Source organism: Octopus sinensis, linkage group LG5 (assembly GCF_006345805.1).
Source record: "Octopus sinensis linkage group LG5, ASM634580v1, whole genome shotgun sequence".
Taxonomy (NCBI): domain Eukaryota; kingdom Metazoa; phylum Mollusca; class Cephalopoda; order Octopoda; family Octopodidae; genus Octopus; species Octopus sinensis.
The window spans coordinates 54,119,702-54,138,790 of NC_043001.1; the positions used below are offsets into that span (position 1 = coordinate 54,119,702).

Genomic DNA, 19,089 nt, shown 5'->3' on the forward strand with positions numbered 1-19,089 from the left:
CCAACATGTTCGCAGTCTAATGACTGAAACAAATAAGAGAATAAATAATATGTTTGTGTGTAAAAGCGAGAAAGAGAGGAAGACACAGAGAGAGAGACACACGTCCGGATAATGTTGTTTGTTGACGACCTGCTGTCGCCCTTGTTTGTCAGTCTCTCTTCGCGCCACCAATGTTGTCCAAGGGAAAAGCCGATACAACTTGGCACCAATGACGTCGTAACTCATTTCTACAGCTGAGTAAACTGAAGTAACATGAAATAAGGTGTCTTCATGAAAAGGACATCACACAGCGCAGCCTGGAATCGAACTTACAATCATACGATTGTAAACCCAACGTTCCGAGCCATATATATATACGATTCAAATATATATACGCTACTGAGCCATATATATATATATATATATATATAATATATATATATATATATATATATATATATCTATATATATATATATATATATATATATATAGATATATATATATATATATATATATATATAATATACAGCACATATCAATTCGGCATTTAGTCTTGTTCGAAGTAGTCCTCTTCTGAATCCACAGGCTTTATCCAGTGCCGTTTCCATTGATGTGAGCCTTCTTGAACTCATTTTCGGGGGTAACGAGCAGCTGCCAAGTTGCGTTCTCTTGGATTTCCTCGACGTCTTGAAACTCCCTTCCTTTTAAGTGGAATTTGATTTTTCGATATAGGAAAAGTTACAAGGGGTGACATCAGGGGAATATGGTGGCTGTCGGACCTGGAGAATATTATGCTTTGCCAAAAACTGTTACGCAATCTGCATTGAATGGGCAAGTGTGTTGATATGGTGGAGTTTCCACTCACAAGACGCATGCAATTCTGTCATTTTCTGATTAACAGATCACACGAATACTGAGACACGTGACGGTAATATACTGTTTGTTTACTGTCTGACCAAGTGGAGCATACTCATAATGAAGAATACACTTGCAGTCGAAGAACACTATCAATAGTGTTCTCATATTGATTCAATGACTTATTCATGCTTTCTTTGCTCTAACAGAGTTTCGAATCTTCCATTGATGCTGCTTATCTGCTCAGTATTTTCCAGCATGGTCGCTGACAGAACTTATGTGCTGTGGTGAAAAGAACACACACTAGACAATTTACTTTTGACAAGATTTGTGAATATAAGAAGTGCGTATGACCGTTTTAACTTACTGAGCTTGCAAGACAGAATTCAGGGTTAATCTGAGCTGAGAGGTTTCAGTTTCCATAATTTAGCTCCAGACCATGTTTAACTCAATAGCACCACCTATGTATGTATGTATGTATGTATGTATGTATGTATGTATGTATGTATGTATGTATGTATGTATGTATGAGTGTGTGCGTGTGAGTATATATATGTGTTTGCCTGGATGGATGGATGGATGGATGGATATATGATATGATATATTATATCCTTGGCATTCCAATTACATACCATGAATTCTTATAAACGTTTGTACCTTTGTTTCATTCCACGCTTGACTGATATCATGCTAAAATATGTTAATCAAAAGCAAAAGTTGAAAATAGAAATTCGTTACGAACCATCTATCTATAGAATTCTCTCTTTGTTATTTCCAAATTTCACCACACCCTACTTAAACATCACAACCAGTTTTACCCTCTCTATCTTCTTCATCTCTTTTTCTTGTTTCTTTCTCTTTGTACTTCTCTTTTTTCTCTTCGTACTTTTCTGCTTCCCTAACTACTTCCCATCTCATTTCATTCTCCTCCTCATAATACTATCGCCACTACTACAACTACTACTACTGCTACTACTACTACTACTACTCTACTACTACTACAACTACTACTACTACTACTAATCAAAATTTTGCTTGCTAGAAACTACCAGGCTAATATTCTTCAAAGAGCTTATGACCCTAAATGTAGATTCTCCAACAAATTTGACGAACAAGAGACCACCTGGTCTTGGGATGTCCTTGCTCATACCAAACAAATCAAAAAATGAGTAGGACAGTATTTACATTGGAAAATATGGAAACATTATAAAATCAGCACTCCTGCTTACTTGTATGAACATCATCCTGAGCCAGTGGTTGAAGGTAAAAATGTCGCTTTCCTCAGGGATCTTCCAGTCAAAACCACCTGTATATGTATATATGTATATGTCCACATTCTTAGGAAAACCATATCAAATGTCTGAGTCGTATTACCCCTGCCACTTCCCCTCCTCAAGCTTTCAGTCATACTGTAACATATGTTATACTTCACTCGCCCGAGGGCGCTGGGTGTATCTCTGCAGGTGATTGTAACAAACATGCAGATTAAAAGTAAAGAAGAAGAAGAAGATGAAGAAGATGAAGAAGAAGAAAAAGAAGGAAAAGAAGAAGATGAAGAAGAGCAAGAAGAAGAAGAAGAAAACGAAGAAGAAGAAGAAGAAGAAGAAAAAGAGGAAGAAGAAGAAAACGAAAAAGAAGAAGAAGAAGAAGAAGAAGAAGAAGAAGAAGAAGAAAAGAAGAAGAAGAAGAAGAAGACGAGGAAGAAGAAGAAGAAGAAGAAGAAGAAGAAGAAGAAGAAGAAGAAGAAGAAGAAGAGTGCGGCTGTAATCGAATGAAGAATATTTCGACATCTCGTGTGTCTTCAACAAGTTCGAAATAAACCTCTCAATCTACTTCATTTTAGTAATATTTAAAGGAGTTCTATACATTCTGGAGGTGTAACGTTAGTCCTTTAAATATTACCAAACTGAAGTAGATTGTGATGTTTATTTTTAACTTGTGGAAGATACACGAGATGTCGTAATATTGTTCATTCGATAACAGTCGCACTCTTATTATTATTAATATCATTATTATTATTATTATTATTATTATATTATTATTATTATTATTATTATTATTATTATAATAATAATAATAATAATAATATAATAATAATAATAAAATAATAATAATAATAATAATAATAATGACCAACAACTGACCAACAAATGACCAACAACTCAAGGGCTTGCTAGCGATTGTCAAACAATTCAGTGATGACATCAGAATGCAATTTGGCCTCGATAAGTGCGCAAAAGCTACCTTTATCAAAGGAAAAATGACAGAAACATCTAACGTTAACCTTGACCAGCAGAATGTCATAAAAGAATTAGACCCAGCAGAGAACTACAAGTATCTAGGGGTAATTGAAGGAGAAGGAATAAGGCATTCAGAGATGAAGGAAAGGATCATGAGAGAATGTTATCGCAGAGTAAGAGCAATACTCAAGACAGAGCTGAATGCGAGAAACAGGATCGAAGCGATCAATGCATTAGCCATACCAGTCGTGACTTACAGTTTCAATATCGTTAACTGGTCAATTACTGAAATATGTAATCTTGACAGAAAAATACGAAAACTGTTGACAATGCATAGAATGCACCACCCTAAGGCAGATACAGAACGACTTTATCTGCCAAGGAAAGAGGGAGGTCGTGGACTTTTACAACTAGCAATAACAATGAAGATTGCTACAATTGGCCTAGACACCTACCTGAAAAAGTCTGAGGACTGGATGTTAAAACTTGTCTCAAAACATGAAAACAAGAAAGCATCATACTTAGTAACAAAACAGGCAAAGGAATATCTAAGTGAATTCCGAATACAACAAATTTCGGAATTAGAGATAGACATACAAGAAACAGGCACAGAAAAAGCTAAGCGCATGAAAACCCGTGCTAAATCTGCGGCCTTAGATATTCTGAATGATAAATGGCAAGAAAAACCTCTCTATGGCAAATACCCAAAGAGAGCAAATAATGCAGATGTTGACAAAGTCCTGACCCATCAATGGCTAATGGCCTCTGGCTTAAAATCTGAAACAGAGGGGTTTATCATAGCAGCTCAAGATCAATGCTTACCAACAAGAAACTACCAGGCCAACATATTAAAGATCAGAAGCAGTCCAACGTGTCGTGTATGCAAGCAACAAAATGAAACCATTGACCATGTGGTCTCCAAGTGCAGTCTTCTAGCGCCTACAGAGTATCTCAACAGGCACGATAGAGCTGCACAATATATTCACTGGGTAATCTGCAAAAACCTGGATTTGCCCCATGAAAAAAACTGGTGGGAACACAAACCACCCCCAGTGCTTGAAAATGACCACATCTCACTCCTCTGGAACTTCACCATTCAAACTGACAGAAAGATAGATGCAAATAGGCCAGACATCATATTGAAAGACTTCAAACAAAGAACATTCCTCCTCATTGATATGACTGTCCCAATCGATATAAACGTATTTGTCAAGACCTACCAAAAACTGAGCAAATATAAAGATCTTGAAGTAGAAATCAGCAAAATGTGGAACCTGAAGACTAAAACAATACCTGTTGTCATAGGTGCCCTGGGAATGATAGCAAAAGGGGCTGATAGCTACCTAACTCAGATACCAGGAAACCCAAAAATGGCAGAAATTCAAAAGATAGTGCTCATGGGAACTGCTCATATCCTACGCAAAATACTTTCTATGTAATCTCAAGGTTTAAAACAAACATAATTTTCGGTTTAAAAAAAAATTTTTTTTTTAACTTTTTTTTAAGCATTCATTAGTACAACACTCCCACCCCCCAAATATATGGCACACAAGGCATAACAACAACATGAACTTCCAACCTTGTTGTCTCTTGAGGTCTCTGGGTGAGACTTGGAGCCAACTTGTACAAATATAAAACAAAAGTCAAACATAGAATAATAATAATAATAATAATAATAAAAGGTGGAGTACTTGCGCAGACTGAGACAGATACCTAAGTCGAAATTAAACGAACAGAATAAGATTGAAGCTACCAATACCTGGTCGGTTTCACTCCTTAGATACGGAGCAGGAGTAATCGCGTGGACAGTAGACGAACTAAACTGCTTAGGCAGAAAGACAAGTAAGTTGCTGACTAGATATGGGATACTCCATCCCAAAAATTACACAGACAGACTGTATGTACCAAGAAAAAGAGGGGAAGAGGACTGATTGGATGCGAACGCAACATTAGAACAGAAGAAAACAACATAGCACGGTATGTAAAAAAATTCCACACAGAGAAGATGAGAATGGAATGCTATGGCCGAGATAAATTAATACTGAAAACAGAGCTCAACGCGAAAAGCAAGATAATAGGTACCAACACTCTAGACGTCCCAGTTTATAAGTTACAGCAACAATATTCTTAACTGGACTCTAAATGAACTAATCATGATAGACAGGAAAACAAGAAAAATAATGACAGGATTAAGGATGCACCACCTCAAAATCTGTCATACAGAGGCTATATATACAATGTATCGAAGGTGGTAGAGTCCTTATACAGCTAGAAAACTATTACAAAATAACTAACATAGGACTACAGAAATATCTACTTCTGAAGCAAGGAAAACTAATATAAATAACCACAAAACACAAATAAAACAAAAAACAGTTTTCTGTCTTTAAGGAAGCTGACAAATACAAAAAAGAAGTCATTGTACCTAACAACTATGAGGAAAAAGAAGAAACAACAAAAACTGTAAAACAACAGCAACGTATCATGATAAAATGATGGCAAGAAGAGTCCCTACATAGCAAATATTGGGTTAACCTAAACAGAAAATAAATACACAAAGCAAAATCTCAACAATGGTCGAGAGGCTCAGGACTCAAAGCAGAGACTGAAGAATTTTTAATTGTAACACAAGATCAAAGCCTTCCCATCAGAAATCACCAAAAACACGTAATGAAAAGTAATACAAGTAACTTCAGAATATGTGGTGATGGGGAAGAAACAATAAATCATATCGTTTCTGGCTGCCCAGTCCTGGCTAAGAAAGAATATGTTCATAAACACAACTGAGTTGGGACCCATATACACTGGAAGCTATGCCAACACTATGGAATAACAACAGAAGAAAATGATATAGAGACAGCCCAGAAAAGATTACAGAAAATGAGAAAGCAACCATACTCTGGATTATACCAATACACAAACAGAGAAATCAATGCCAATAAGCCAGACAGAGTTGTCAGAGTTGTCAGAGATCACCAAGAAAACATGCTTTCTAATCTATGTGTCAATACCAACAGATGCCAATTTTTCTCTAAAAGAAATGGAGAAACTTACTAAGTACAATGATCTGGAAATGTAGGTAATTCTAATGTGGATCCTAAAAACAGAAACATTCCAGTTACAATAGGTGCATTAGGTATGATAAAAAAAACATTCAGACAAATACATAACAAAAACACCAGAACTTAGAGCTCTACTAGGCACCGCACACATCCTATATAAACACTGACAATTCAATGAAAATAAGAGCACCACAACAAACCACCGCACATATCCAAGACACACAGAGCTGCGCTCGGTAGTGCAGTGCAAGCATGTGAGAAAAATAAGACTACTGAATAACAATAACAATAATCCTTTCTGTGATAGGCATAAGGTCTGAAACTTTGGTGGGAGTGGGACAAGCGATTGCATCGACCCCACTACTCACCTGGAAATTAATTTATGAAATCCGATTATGATAATAATAACAATAATGATAATAATAATAATAATAATAATAATAATAATAATAATAATAATAATAATATAATAATAATAATAATAATAATAATAATTATAATAATACCTAGTCTCATTTCTTTTCTTGTGGCATTTATCTAAACCATTTTGTTAGCTACAATTTTAAACAATAGCTTGGCTTTATACATGTAAACCAATAAAACATCTGTTGAGAATGCTTAATACTTCTCAACTGAAAATTTGATTATTTCAAAAACTACTTCTTTGAAGAGCTTGCCAACAGTTTACTAACCATATTTCAACTACGATTTGAACTAACCCTAACCCTAACCCTAACCATGCATATAACAAGTTAGTAAGACTACAAGATGTACATTTTGTGGAAGATGATCCATAGTAAAACTTTAAGCTCTCTGCCAAACTTTTCCAAACTAAAATATATTCATACTCACAAAAAATTACCAAAAATATATAATTACATCACCAGGAGGCAACTTCAGAATATATGTGTAATATCCCTTACAGCTATATGACGCAGTTGTCACATTTACTAGTATCTTCGTTATGTCTCTTTTCTTATCAGTACCAACAACATAAATTTTAATACATAACGTGATATAGAGAAATATGCGTCAAATAGAAGTTAGAATGCCTCTGCAATCGTTTTTAAATATAAGTGCAAAATTTCCATGTTCATATTGCAGCTAATATGCAGAAGTTTTCTTCTACCGATGTATCTTAAGTTTATTTATCATACGTTGAGTAACATGCTTGAAGTTTTCTGACTTATGGATTAACATTATTCTCTTCAGTTGTCTTAAGCTGTTTTATAGCAGGTGCAGCTTGGGGGATTTTTACTTTGTTTCTTTTATAGGCTTTCAGTTGACTATTATTGCATAAGCTTCACGTTACGTTTTAGGAGCATGGATGTTTTAATGTCAAATGATAGATGTACAGCTTATGGCTCACAACATTGTGATCAAAGGCATTATGCGTGGAAAGACCAGACCCGGAACGAGAATAATCTTATGTCTTCTGAACTTGTGCTGCGAGAGCGGTCTGACAACCATGGCTCCAGTTTCGAAGGAAAACATGCAGAATCTCAACTACGTTTGAGATCATTAAGAGCAGTATACTGAATATGCACTTCTGATTAAATATACAGTGCATTAACTGTAATATATTTTTAATCAGGGCATACACATCCTCGATATAATATTTAACGATAAAACTAAGTTTCATTATATTATAAAGCAAACTTCGATTAAAATTCTTTAAAAGAATTACCGTAATGGATAATAGATAAAATAGGTGCATTGTGAGAATTTTGGGGAATTTTTTTATTATTATTATTTATGTTTTATCACAGAAAATCGGCTTCTTTCCCTTTCTAATGTGAGAATTGTTAACCAGACATTTATTATTCTTTCAATGTTAAATATATTCGGCGGAAGATATTTTACCAAATCCAGATTTATGAAGTACCTCCATAAAGAAGGTAAAGAAGCAACATGTAATCCAAAATTACGATTAGGTGCCATTGGTACAGATGCAATAGGAAGTCTAAGATATGGTTCTTTAATAGAGTGGTAGAGTAAATTATATAAGTACTAGGTGAAGAAGATAAACCCAAAACAATAGCGGATAAAGTGAAGCAAAGCAAATGCAACAAAAAGAATTAAAAAATAATACTAAAAAGGGAAAATTAGGGGAATGGATGTATCAAAATATAAACTAAAAATAAAAAAACAATATTTTTATCATCAAATAAACAATGAGAAGGAAAACCGAAAAGAAATTTATAATACAAGCAATCGAGAAAATTAACAATTACCACTTAAACTAAAAACGTATGATCTCTAAAATTTTGGACTTGGAAAATATGCAGGTGTTTTCATATCCATTTGTTCTCATGATTAATTATTGAGGGAATGATCTAAAAGTTTTGCTATAAAAAAGCTTTCATTACCACAAATTCCTGCCTCTTATCCAGGATGTTGCACTCTTAACATTACTCTTCTAGGTAAAGTACAGTTAGTTTTCCGTACGTCGTAAGGTGGTGCACTGCTCACTGTTAGTCACTTAATACTACACTTTGTTTATTTTAAGCTCCCAAATTAGCTTGCTTAATGGGGTCGATCTTTCTTTACTTCTATGTGTAAATGATGACACGTGGTTATGATATCGAGCTTTAAAACTTATTGTACAACAGCCTATGTAATGGTAAACTGTGTTATCCATAATACGCGGGTATATATAAACCAAGTTCTTAAGATATTTTTCATCTAATGGACATATATTAGGGTCCATACAGTAACAACTATTGTTGTTATTGTTATTGTTGTTGTTGCTGCTGTTCTTGTTCTTGTTCTTGCTGTTAAGGCGGTGAGCTAGCAAAATCCTTAATGCGCTAGGAGAATTTCTTAGCGGCATTTCGTCCGTCCTTACTTTCTGAGTTCAAATTCCACCGAGGTCGACTTTGCTTTTAATCCTTTCGAGGTCAATAAAATAAGTACCAATTGATCACCTTGTGTCAAAATTTGAAATCATTATTGTTGTTGCTTTTATTGTTGTTGTTCTTGTTGTTGTTATTGTAACTACTACTACTACTGCTATCGTTATTACCGTTACTACTATTATTATTGCTGTTGTTGTTGCCGCTACCATTGTAGTTTTTTGCTATTGTTGCTATTGTTGCTATTACTACTCCTAAAATTATACCTGTTTCTATTATGATTATTGTTATTCATATCATCCTCATGATTATTATTATTATTAATAATAAGGCGGCGAGCTGGCAGAAACGTTAGCACGCCGGGCGAAATGCGTAGCCGTATTTCGTCTGCCGTTACGTTCTGAGTTCAAATTCCGCCGAGGTCAACTTTGTCTTTCATCCTTTCGGGGCCGATTAAATAAGTACCAGTTACGCACTGGAGTCGATATAATCGACTTAATCCATTTGTCTGTCCTTGTCCGTCCTCTCTGTGTTTAGCCCCTTGTGGGTAGTAAAGAAATAAGTATTTCACTCGTCGCTATGTTCTGAGTTCAAACTCCACCGAGATTGACTTTGCCTTTCAACCTTTCGAGGGTTGATTAAATAAGTATCAGCTGCGCACTGGAGTTGACGTAATCGACTTAATCTCTTCCCCCAAATGTCAGTCCTTGTGCCTACAATAGAAAATATTATTATCATTATTAATTCCACCACTACCTTCATTACCATTGATGTTGCTGTTGTCCTTATCCCCATTATTGTTCTTTTTATTAGTATGTTTATCATGCTTGCTACACTTTTTCTTACTACTTAGGCCTGTTGTGACGTTAAGTATGAACTCTCTAAGTCTACGGATGTTCTGAGAAGCTATGACTTGTGCCAAGTTCCTAAGTGCTGAATATGTAATCTTAACTGAATGCTTACTAAACAACTTCCCGTATCGGCTTGATGGCGGAGAACGCTTCTCAAAGGCCGTGAAGAATTTTCTCGCCAAATTAGTGAGAATTTGAGTATATATCAGACTACTTGTTCTTATCTATCTCTCCTTTCTTTAGAGTTACTGCATTCACCGCTATCTACTACATATTTTGGTGTAGGCTAATCTTCCCGCATAATGAGCAATTCTATTTTGACGATTATGGCTATCTCTGGCAACACTCTTCTTATCTTCCTCCAGTTGCTATTTATTGACATTAGACCTATTCTTTGGGGTGCGGTTAGATTTATCAGTGGATTTTCTAGAACTAGTGTTACTGCGTGAACGGCTATGTTTATTTTCATTCCGCTTATCTAACTTTCTATTAGTTGAGGGTGTCTCTGTGTGCGCTGACCCAAACATACCACTCGTGTTATGATTAAATTTCCTATTACATTCTGTACATCTATTCCTGGAATATATCCTTCTATTATTGTGAAAATCACCAGAGTCATAATACATCTAAATTTTAACATTACTCTCCTTGATAAATGGTTCTTTGGGATGCATTTGTACACTGAAACCTGTTTTCGCTTGGATTAGGTTGCAATATCTCTCATACTGTTTGAAGATTCTAATTGACGTCTCCTTGACTATAGATTTTATGATGCATTCGTATTAACCCGACTGGATACCTGTAAATCAACCAGTAAGTTGTAAGTCTCGCCCATTTATGTACATAAGCTGAGTATTGTCGGAAGGCTTACTGAAGAATCTAAACATCATGATAATTCATTAGGTTATCAGTTCAAAACAGCGTAAATAAAGACATAAAATCTCAGTGATTATTGTAGCTATTTCCAATCAATTAAATAGTAGATAAAATTATTTTAGTATATTCTTAGTGTTTCATTACCTTACAAAATTTGCCAATGTCAAGTGAGCGTTTGCCAAAACAAAAATCCCATTACTTCAGTAGGTCAGAGAGGGATAAAAGTTAAATCCTTTTCTGTGGAGCTAACAATCTTTTTTAAAAACCTTTTATGAAATTGTGCATCAATAAAAAAACATATTAAGTCTGCTTACAATCTAACTTTGCTTTTCATAGAACTCTCTTCGATACTTCATGGGTGTAGCCGCACCCCCTAGGATGTTTGGAAAACTTTTATGTGTTTTGGCTGATGAATACGGGACACTTGTAGTTGCTGCAATATTTGCAGCTTTTAATAAATCTGTTCTTCGTATGAAACAATTGTACTGAACAACTAATCCATTCTTGTTGCTTTTTTCTTGTTTATAATCACCCAACATTATTTTATGGTTAATACCATAAAGATTTCTGGTGCATCTAAGTTAAGTACCACATTCATGTGAATTCATTGGAACTCACTTGAATCTTAATTGTTTTACTGAAATTATATATATATATATATATATATATATATATATATATATGTAATAAGAAAGAAAGTTATTGGTAGAGCATTATATATTTGAACAATGAGTAGAGATAACTTTTATTTTGATAAAAATGTTTACAGCGAGTGATACTGGTGAGCGTTTCAAGCTTTAAATAGCTATTTTCAAACTGAAAAAGAAAAAAAAATGCTTGTTTGATATTTTTTTTTAGTTTGAAAACAGCTATTTGAAGCTTCAAACTCATACCACAGTCACTCATTGTAAACATTACTATTAGAATTAAAATTGTCCAAAAACAGCCATCTCTACTCATTTTCAAAATATGTGTGTGTGTGTATTTGCACGTACGTGGATAACAGTTAGATAGAAACAGAAAGATGCTTATTTTCTCTGTGTAAGAGAAAGTTCGGCTACAGTGTATGTGTTTGTATTTGAGTGTGTACGTATGGGTGTGTGTGTGCGCGCGCGTGTATTCAAAAAGATTATTCAGTCAGACTCTGAGGGCGGTCAAATAAAAAATCGAGTGCCGTAAATGTTGCTTCGGAATAATTCATGATCTATTGTTAATTTCAACTGAAGCCATCATAGAGACTTAAGTTTTTAACTTGAATGTTATTTCACTTTTCAAAGTTGATTGATTCGACTTAACTGAAACACTGTTTGTTTAAAAACCATAATTATTGTTCTTCATTTCTTTTTGCAGAATATAATTCGGCTTGAAATTCTGGAAAAGACACAAAAGCAAAAGGATGCGCAATACAAACCAAAAGAAATAAATAAATTTAACGGCAATGTCTGTAACAAGTGATTACCTGATGAAAGAGGAGATGACAAATACAGATTCCAGTACAGACTGGGAAACAACTTCTCCGTCTATACTGAGAAACATTTATCCTTTTATAATTAAAAGAGAATCAATTGATGAAATTGCAGTACCTATCCTCGGTTATATAGCTCCGCCAGTCGCTGTCATCACAATTATTACAAACTCCCTAGTAGTGATCGTTCTCATGAAAAGAAACATGAAATCCCCTACAAACTGTGTGCTTATTGGTATGGCGTTATCTGACATGTTTACTGGAGTTATACCTATGCCCTTGTATCTTTATTTCTACGCAGCAGGCTATTATCAAGATTATGTACCAAACTGGTGTTGCAGAATCTACCACGTATTTACACTACATATACCCACTATATTCCACACAGCTTCAATCTGGTTAACCCTCACTCTGGCAATACAGCGTTACATATATATCTGCCATTCGTTCCGTGCACGCACTTGGTGTACTATAAATAACGTTATCAAGGGAACTGTTGCTATATACTTCATTGCCATTCTTTTCCACCTTACAAGATTTTTTGAATATGACTTTGAATCAGTTGAGCTGATGTCGTTGCTTCATAGAAACCAAACGGTTATTGGTTGCTATATTCTTCGGTCACAGTGGCTTGTCAATTGGATAGATTTATACTATAATGTATATTTCTGGTTTCGCGTGATATTCGTTCATTTAATACCATGCACAGCGTTAGTTGTGCTCAACGGTTTGCTTATACACGCCATGACACTTGCTAAGAGGCGAAGGAAATTATTGATTAAACAAAACAAACGAAACGAATCCAAAAAGATTAAAGATACAAATTGCACAACTCTGATGTTAGTTGCAGTTGTCTTTTTATTTTTGCTGGTTGAGGTGCCCCTGGGTATTTTAATGATAATTACCATCCTGCAGAACACGTTAAAAATCACCATTTTTGCGGACAATGTTATCTTTGTGACCAGTTCCATAATAAACATGATGATCATGCTATCGTACCCATTAAACTTCTTTATATATTGTGCCATGAGCAAACAGTTTCGAAACACATTCAAACGCATGTTTTGCGGCGGCCCATTACCGATTGATCGAGAAAGTTCCCAATACATGACATTGCCAACTGAAAACGGCAAAACAATCGTTACTACAGATGAAACAAAGCTTTGAAACAATTTTATATTCTGTGGACTATTTCTTTTTGAAAGGATACGCCAAGATGCAAATGTAGAGCTGTTAACCTGCAAGTCTACAGTAGAACCAAGATAGAAGATAGAATACATTCAAAAATATTATCGAACACAAGTTGTAAAAGTTTAAACACCTGAAGATATAAATTAATGCATAAAATATATTGAATATATGTGTGTGTGCGTGCGTGTGTGTGTGTGTATGTATATGTGGGTGTGTAAATAAGTCCAAGCGTATACACATGTATAAATATGTGTTGCTGCTGTGGGACACTTTCAAATATTAAATATTTACACACATAACATATACATCACAGTGCACGCTCGTTTTTAGAAGCGTTGAAGTGTCGTTGTTGCTTTCTTTTATATATGGCTGAATGGTTATGTTTATGTCCATGTAATGATGTGGATGTAACGGTCTCAGAAGATTTGTATTTATTTGTTCAAAAACGCAAACCGCATAATATATTATCAGTAGAGACTACTAGTTAACATATCTACTTCATAAATATACACACGTATAGATATGCATACAGATACGTGTGTGTATATATATATATATATATATTATATATATATATATATATAAGTAAATACATATAATTGTATATACAAACATATGTATATATATAATATATATATATATATGCGTGTGTGTATGTGTATATATGTGTATGCATATATATATACATACATATATATATATATATATATATATATATATAATATATATATATATATATATATGTATACATATTCACTTATATATACAAATATACATGGACACGCATTCACACACATATGTATACATCTATCCAATTATATGGAATATATATTTACTCATATAAACATGAGTATGTATGTATTTTTTTTCGCCAGTTTCAGCTCAGAGCTGCGGCCATGTTGATGCACCGACATATATACATTTCACACACACACATATGTTAATATATATATATATATATATATATATATATATATATATATATATATATATATATATATATATATATATATATATATATATATATATATATATATTCAATTCTATATGTTCATAGAAATAATTCTATTTTGTCCATATGTTTTTGAATGTGAGCTTGTTTGTGAATATATTGTTAGTGCATGTGCATTTTCTGTTGAGATTCGGTAGATTATCAAGGTTTTGTTGAGTACACTTATCGTTCAGTTCTACCATCATCGATCATATTAAGTAAAAGATTTCAAATATGTGCGTGTGCATGCTGAAACATGTATGTGTGCGCGGTTGTGTGTGTGTGTATAAGTGAGTGCGCGCGTATATATATGTGTGTGTATAAGTGAGTGCGCGCACATATATATGTGTGCGTGTATAAGTAAGTGCGCGCGCATATATCTGTGTGCTTGTGTTTCTGAGTGTTTGAGCTGAGTGAAAGAGAGGCAGAAAGAGAGTGGATGAGAAAGTAAGAGTTGTATTTTGTTGTTTGCAGTTTCTCTTCGCGAAACGTGAATTTAGAACACGCCTGTATAATCTGGTTAACAAGTGCAATGCAGAAATATTTCTAAGCCATCTTCCTTGTATGTATTTGATAGGCAGTGAAAAACATTGATTTCCCATATGACACTGGATGGAAAAATGTTGAGTAACTTACACCCATTAAAATTTATTTTATCAGGAAATTTTCGAGTAGATAAGTGAATATATTTTAGAACTGTCTTTGTCCATTGAATATATTTATAAAATTAATAATCAAGTTATTTTTGGCATTATGTTATATCATTGGCGTCTCTGTATATATCTACACTACCAATCAAACTTGAGTAAATGTTGTTTTACACTTAATATTCCAAGTGTTATAAATTATATAAGACGTCATTCTACCATTTTGCGTTTGTTTAAGCATTTGATATTTTGTCATATATAAGTGGAAATTTAAGATTCCCTGATGAATTCAATAGCGTGTAGAATGGTGGTTTGTGGAACTGGAATATTGATAAGTGGTTTAATGATGTATACGGAGGTGATATAGTGTACTGATTGACACCTATTGATATTAATAAAAGAACATTAGCAACGTAGACTGTACATGGAAGTTTGCAACTACCATAATGGCAATTGAAATTATAAACTATAACAAGTTAATGGGAAATCTTTTATTACCTCAGTACTTGTCTTAGTAAGCACATTGTACTTTGAAGTGGGATCTTGCCACTTCAGAATGATATTGATGATTTCAAAATAAGATTTTTGACGCTCCAAAATGAGAATTGTAAAAGTGAGATTAGTAATTTAAAACCAACACTGAAATTTTAATAGAAATCTCAAAACATCGTAATTATATTTATGTCGACAATGTGAATTTGCCTGCTTAATTAAAAAATTTCATCACACAAGCAACGAGGCAAGAAGCTCATCATATGGTTGTAATACCTTCCGATTTTTTTTCTGAAGGGTAAGTATGTCAATTAATGGTACAATTTTCTGAGAATATTACATCGGTTTGTGACTTTTGTAGCTTCTGCAAGGCTGTTCAGGGCTTCTACGGAAATATCTTATAGGGAAAGTTCTGACTTTCATAGGTCTTTTTTTTTAATACATGCGTAGTGATCGACTACAGGATTAAGCACAGGCGAATGCACTGGCAGTTAGCATTTTAAACAGTGATTGTAAATTTTGAATAATCCAGGGACGAATGTTATGGCAAAGAAACACTGTTTAGTGACTAAGCAGTCTTAAGTCATTTTGAGCTTTGTTTAACTAATATGTGCTTACTTTAAAATCGCTATACTCGCATTGCTGTCATGCGCTCACATAGAATAACTTATACTGTAGCAGTTGCATTCATTGTGTCAGTTTACTCTAGTTTATGATAACGGTTCCGTTTATAATTTGCTTTAACAATGTAGGTTATTTGAATAAATACGTTACTGCACTGATTGGTATTTTATAACATATCGTGGACATTTACGTGGGTAATTTGCAGTTTGATGTGTCTTCTGATATTGCTGGATTTTTGTTTGAGCCTTACCAAAGTAGTATATCACGTTGTGCTACGATCAGCTTTATTAAATAAAATTTAATTTGTTTTTATTTACTATTGTTGTTCAATCATACAAAAATGAGATATTGTCCTTGTATAAATTACACTAGGAATGCCACATTCAAAATTCGATGCTGCCTAACAGCTGCTATGAAAGAAGACAGAATACATCCTGAAAAACAAGTAAAAGATATTAGAAAAATTGAATCCAACCTGTTCAGCAGCCGTACATTATTTATATCTTTGAATTAAACAATTGCATTACTGTTTTACATAGGGTCTACATTAAACTTGTTAACCAGAGAGGCATCAAAGATTTCCAGGAGTACACCTGTATAAATATAAGCATACTTATACAGACTCCTGTAGACAATTACATACATATATATAAGGTATATACGTGTATGTAAACAGATATACGTATATATACGTATATATATATATATATATATATATATATATATATAATATATATATATATATATATATATTATATATATATGTATATATGCATGTATACACACACATATATATATATATATATATATATATATATATATATATATATGCATGTATGTATATACAGAAAGAGATAGAGAGTGAGAGAAAGAAACGGAGGGAGAGAGGGAGGGGTAGAAAAGGAAAAGAATATATCTACTTTTCTGTTTTGAAAACAGATACAGCAAAATAATACTCATTTATGTCTTTTCATTTGCACGTTTGCACATAGCCATATTAAGATACCAAAAAGTTGAAGTTTGTTTTCACACAAAATAAAAACTGTATTTTGATATAGATTTTTGATTATCAGAATAATGTTTCTGAACGAAAATGAAAATTATATATAAAAGAAATGCTTTAAATAATTTAAGGTTGCTATATATATATATATATTATATATATATATATATATAATATTATATATATATATATATGCATGTATGTATGCATGTATATATATATATATATATATATATATGTGTGTGTCTGTGTGTGTGTATACATATATATACATACACACACACATACATATATATATACAGTGTTCTAATCTATCATTGGAATTGCCACTTATTATTATAGTTTCCGTTTGTATTGATTATTACAGACCCTAAAATGTCTGTATAAAGTATTAAGTATTTGTATTATTATCCTCTGTGTGTAACTATAATACATAAATGCAGAAACAAAGAAATATATCTAATAATAGAAGTAAAAGGTTGAATGCAACTGATAAGACGTTTCAAAGCCAAGTTAAAACGTTGCAGTTTAGATCGGTTTTTAACGCTATTTCCTAGAAGGCATTAATATACTTGGGAAAACATAAAGCTTACGTCATATATTTAAAACGCTTATAACGAATGCTACAATTGGGCTTGTCTGAATTAAACAAGACTACCCCATTATATATATATATATATATATATATATAATATTATATATATATATTAATTGATAAATATCTAATCATTTATTATGCAGCATCCGTGTGCAAAATCATATATTATATATATATGTATGTATGTATGTATATGCATATATATCTGTGTGTGTATACGTATATATATATGTGTGTGTGTGTGAGAGAGAGAGAGAGAGAGAGAGAGAGAGAAAGAGAGAGTGATATTTTTGCCTTGAATCTAGTTTGAAATGCAAGCAGAATTATGTTTAATGTATCTTGTGTATATGAATGAATACATGCATTTATATATATATATATATTATGTATGTGTGCATGTGTGCGTCTCTAGATTAAATTCTTCACTCAATAGCTTTTGGGAGATTCACATGCTTTTGAGTGTTTAGGCTCTCTGACAACGATGCATTGCGCACGAGTGAAGTGAAGCTGAGGAACTATCAATGGAATTATCGAGTTTACACAAAAGCTTAACTTCATAAACTGTTTTCCTTTTGTTTTTAAAGGTAATCATGTTTTGTTTACAAATGAATTGTATGTGTATGTGTGTGTTGATGTTTATATATATACAGTGCGTACGTATATATCTATACCTGTTGAAGCAACAGAAAGTGTACAGTGAAGGTGCCGCAATTTCTGGAGTATGCAACGTTTCGGACAGTGTTCTTCTTCAAGCTTAAAGGTGACTTGTGGAAAAGAAAATAAAAAAAAGTTTTCTATCCTCTGAGAAGCTGTAATTGAGGCAAGGAAAAGGAAAGACAACTGAAATCAGGAGGAAGATGGGTGAAGGTGGAAAAATTGAAACGAGAGGAGAGCTGAGAAATAAGATTGAGATCACTGAACTCAAAGAAGGTGCAGAAGTAGACGGTAAAGGTGTTTCGTCGAGTATGCATATCTATCGTGGATGTAGATGCATCATACTGATAAATATAGAACGGAAGGGCACGTTTTGTTAAGTGAGTGGCGACAGGTTGGCCTGTCATATGCCGTTTTGTATATCGCTTGTGCTCCTGAAAGCAAACAGCAAACAATGGCGTATTTCCTTATTGTAAGTATATATGTGCATATGTAAGTGAAATATAGCAGAAAGTTTGACGATACGAATGACAAATCACGCTATATGCGCATTAAAACCTGAAAAAGAAGGAAAGAAGACCAGCTTTGTAGCTTATGTCAAAACAAAAAGACTTGGTTTAAAGTGATAGAGTATGCACGGACAACGTAGCAATAATAGATGAACACGGAGAGATTAATAAATAAATTCTATAAATAAATGTGCGC

The 19,089-nt window shown here is 33.5% G+C and overlaps 1 protein-coding gene across 7 annotated transcripts in view; it reads left to right on the forward strand.

Moving 5' to 3' along the window:
• Positions 1-13,895, forward strand: part of LOC115212036 (sex peptide receptor-like) — a 767,681-nt gene extending 753,786 nt beyond the window's left edge. For all 7 annotated transcript variants that reach the window (XM_036503438.1, XM_029780837.2, XM_036503440.1 and 4 more), the window contains one exon: positions 12,070-13,895. In XM_036503438.1, coding sequence (XP_036359331.1) covers positions 12,158-13,351 — 1,194 coding nt within the window. In that variant the 5' untranslated portion in view covers positions 12,070-12,157 and the 3' untranslated portion in view covers positions 13,352-13,895. The remainder of the gene's footprint in view (positions 1-12,069) is intronic.
• Positions 13,896-19,089: the final 5,194 nt, after the last annotated feature.